Source organism: Rhagoletis pomonella, unplaced genomic scaffold (assembly GCF_013731165.1).
Source record: "Rhagoletis pomonella isolate Grant_MI unplaced genomic scaffold, Rhpom_1.0 Rhpom_scaffold_00001, whole genome shotgun sequence".
NCBI classification, from domain to species: domain Eukaryota; kingdom Metazoa; phylum Arthropoda; class Insecta; order Diptera; family Tephritidae; genus Rhagoletis; species Rhagoletis pomonella.
The window spans coordinates 105104214-105107575 of NW_023458555.1; the positions used below are offsets into that span (position 1 = coordinate 105104214).

At 35.1% G+C, this 3362-nt stretch overlaps 1 protein-coding gene across 2 annotated transcripts in view; it reads left to right on the top strand.

The window, feature by feature from the left end:
* The first annotated feature begins 1173 nt into the window (after positions 1-1173).
* LOC118749489 (protein O-mannosyl-transferase 2-like) overlaps positions 1174-3362 on the top strand; it is a 253868-nt gene continuing 251679 nt past the window's right edge. For both annotated transcript variants that reach the window (XM_036484288.1, XM_036484292.1), the window contains exon 1: positions 1174-1376. In XM_036484288.1, the coding sequence (XP_036340181.1) occupies positions 1263-1376 (114 nt within the window). In that variant the 5' untranslated portion in view covers positions 1174-1262. The remainder of the gene's footprint in view (positions 1377-3362) is intronic.

The following is a 3362-nucleotide window of genomic DNA, read 5'->3' on the forward strand; positions in this document are numbered from 1 at the left end:
AGCTGATTCTGTCAAAATCACTGAGAGCCGAGTAGCGGTATCGTCATCGGCGCCACCTCTGTATTCTCTCCACCGTGTTTCGTAATCGGCTCGCGGCGTTAAATTAACCCAACCTAAGCTGTACTTCTTTGCGATATGCAATAGTTGGTCACATTATGGATAACTAGATATGAAAGTCTTTTTTCTCGTGAGAGCGCTGTCAAAATGTGTATTTTTTATAACATTCTCCAGTAGAGCCACTGTGAAGAAAACATGTATGGGCATTTATAGAGAAATTTATGGAGAAACTTTTGATTAAACACAACGAACAAAAGTTGCAATATTTTTCATATCTATTTTATATTTCAGTGTTTATATTGCCAGTAAAATCGCGTTTAGTTACAAATAGTGTTTTATAGTAATATTAAAAAATGCGGGAAGAAAAAATCCACTGAATTCCATGTGATGCATTTTCCACACATCTAGTGGTAGCATGCCACTTCGCGTGTCAGCTGTTTATCTGCCCAGGGATTGGCAGTGCTGCCAAGTACGAAAACGAGTTCCTGGGTGTGAAAAAATGAGAGAGTTTCATATCAAGTTATCCATGTAAATGTACCCTTAATAATTTTATTATTGCCTGTTTTTCATTTTGTAGTCTGTAAGAATTGTAAATGTCATAGACAAATAAAGAAATAAATAAATAAAAAAAACTATATGTACAATGCCCTATGCATGCGCAGAGTTTGCATAATCGGAAGTAATAATCTTATACCGCATTTCCTCTTACTCTGCATATGCCTAAATGTATGCAACCATTTGCAATAGCAAGTAGGAAGTTAAAAATTTTCTGCTGCAATACACATGGTAAGTCCTACGAAATTTTCTGTTGGACTATGCGTTACAGCTTCGCAAATTTTACCCCTACCGACACCAAAGATGTATACACATCAAAAAGTATTTGTGCGTCCAACTTTTTTTTTGCGTAGGCGGCCTGCAGCTTTTGCTGAAAGGTAAATAAAAGCTGTGTGGGCATTTTTAGCGCGTAATTTCAAAAATGATAAATTTTGAGTTGTGTCACTTTTGAAAATCGTGTGCGATATGTATGCAATTTCTGCTGTCGAATTTTTCTCTTGTTTGATATCAGGAGCACCGATTAAAAAACTAACTACAATTTTACGAGTTTCTCTTATTAACAGATCACAACATATACGCATAAAGATGACAACAATAAATGGCTCATAAAGCCATACAATAGAGACTCATTTGCTGAAGTAAAATATGTTATGAACGGAGATCTTATAAGACTCGAGCACGTCGCCACGAAGAGAAATTTACACTCGCACGGTGAGCAGGCGCCCCTGACGAAACGACATCTACAAGTCACCGGTTATGGCGAGGTAAGGATTGATATATACATACTTGCCTAGTTAAAAATGTATCTGTGGTTTCACGTATTGAGTTATTTTAAAAAGCTTAAGAACTTAGAGAAACCAAACATTGGCACTAAAATATGCATACTCCGATAGGGCCGCCATAATTGCTGGGCCTCGAAAGCCACTTCGGCAAAATCAGTTTTTGCTATTCAAAAAATGACTATAAGTGACCACCAAGTCAAGGTGAACAAATGGTTTTTTTCAGGGATAGTAGTTGAGAGTCCTAGCCTTAATCTAAGTCCAAGTTGAAGGTTCTATCACCTTATGTTTTTTTGCTAGAGCTTCTCAAATATTGCAAAAAACGTGATTTTTTGATACTTTGACCACGTTTTTCTCAAAACCTAAAGATGATGGAAACTTTATACATACAGATTCGTAATCAGCACAAAAGAATCTATCAGAAACAGTTTTAACATTTTAGGAAGCAAAATTTTTTCCAAATTTTGTTGGCCTGTGTAATATTTGAATTAGTAAAAGTTACCATAGAAGAAAAGCGCCCGACGGATTTAGCTCTTTTTTTGGAAAATGTTCAGTGAGGTCCCCCGAAATAGTAGCAACAGCAATTGGCGAGGGGAAGCAACTTTAGGGTTGAAATTGTTTCCAGGGTACCGTGATATATACAAACAAACAAAACTATAACCATTAGCAGAGCTGTGTAAGTGTGAAATCATTTTCAATTTTAAATCAACAATTATTTTCTATTCAACTTTAATTACTTATTCCTCGTTTAAGATTGAGGTTTATAATATTTAAAAGTTCCATTCACTCAAAGCAGTTATGAATTCACACATCAACATATTCATAGCAAGATTGAAAAAAACGAATGCCAAATCAAAAAAGGTTTAACACTAAATGAGTATTAACAAGTAAGAAAGTCTAAGTTCGGGCGGAGCCGAACATTAAATACACGGCGCAGGTACTAAGTATATGATTTTCACCTTTGCGAAAGCTACCGCTACACGGTAAGCCGGTGTGTATCAATTTTGAGAAAATTAGCGTCCTTAAATTTCGAAATATTGAAGTTTCAAGCATTTCTGAAATTTGCCGTTATATGAAAAGTGGTCGTAATTTGAATCTGATTCCAATAACTTTCAACGTTTTGCTTCTATGTGGCAAGCACAATAATCATACCGAGTTTGGTACAAATTCGTAGAACGGTTACCGAGATACATATATGTGATCATAAAATAAAAAATAATAAAATTTTATCATAAACGTATTTCTTGGTAAAGAATTGTTGCAAGCATCAATTTTGAGTAAATTAGCTTTAATATTTTTTTATTTATCGAAGATTTCGTATTTCTCCAAATTACCGTTATATGGTAGGTAGGCGTGGTTATTGTCCGATTTTAAAAATTTTCGGCCATTTGGTATGCTAAAGCAAGACTAACAACTGTGCCAAGTGTGGAAGAAAGTGGTTTAGCGGTTACCAAGATATACACATGTATCCATAAGTGGGCGTGGCTACGCCCATTTTCCAAAAATGTATAATATTCTTATTTTTCTTCTAAAAGTTATTGTAAATATCAATTTTGAGTGAATAATCTTCAGTAGTTACTAAAATATCGCAGTTTTCGTATTTCTGAAAATTACCGTTATATGGGAAGTAGGCGTGGTTATTGTCCGATTTTGCCCATTTTCAATACCATCCGTCCTACGCCCGAAGGAAGTGCACATACCAAGTTTCGTTAAGATATCGCTTAATCGATTTCTCTTTTCATTCTGATCATTTATGTATACATTTGTCTATATCTATCTCGATTCGTTTTGCCTGTTACAAACAACCGTTATGTGAACAAAGTTATAATACCCTTGTGCACAAGTGCGCTCGGGTATAAAAAGGCTACAATCTTTTATGTGTATGCACTCGTTAATTCAGTCCCAATCATTCAATATAATTAGTTCAAAGGCACCCTGGTAATAACTTTTTGATAAAAAGGCAGATTTTTA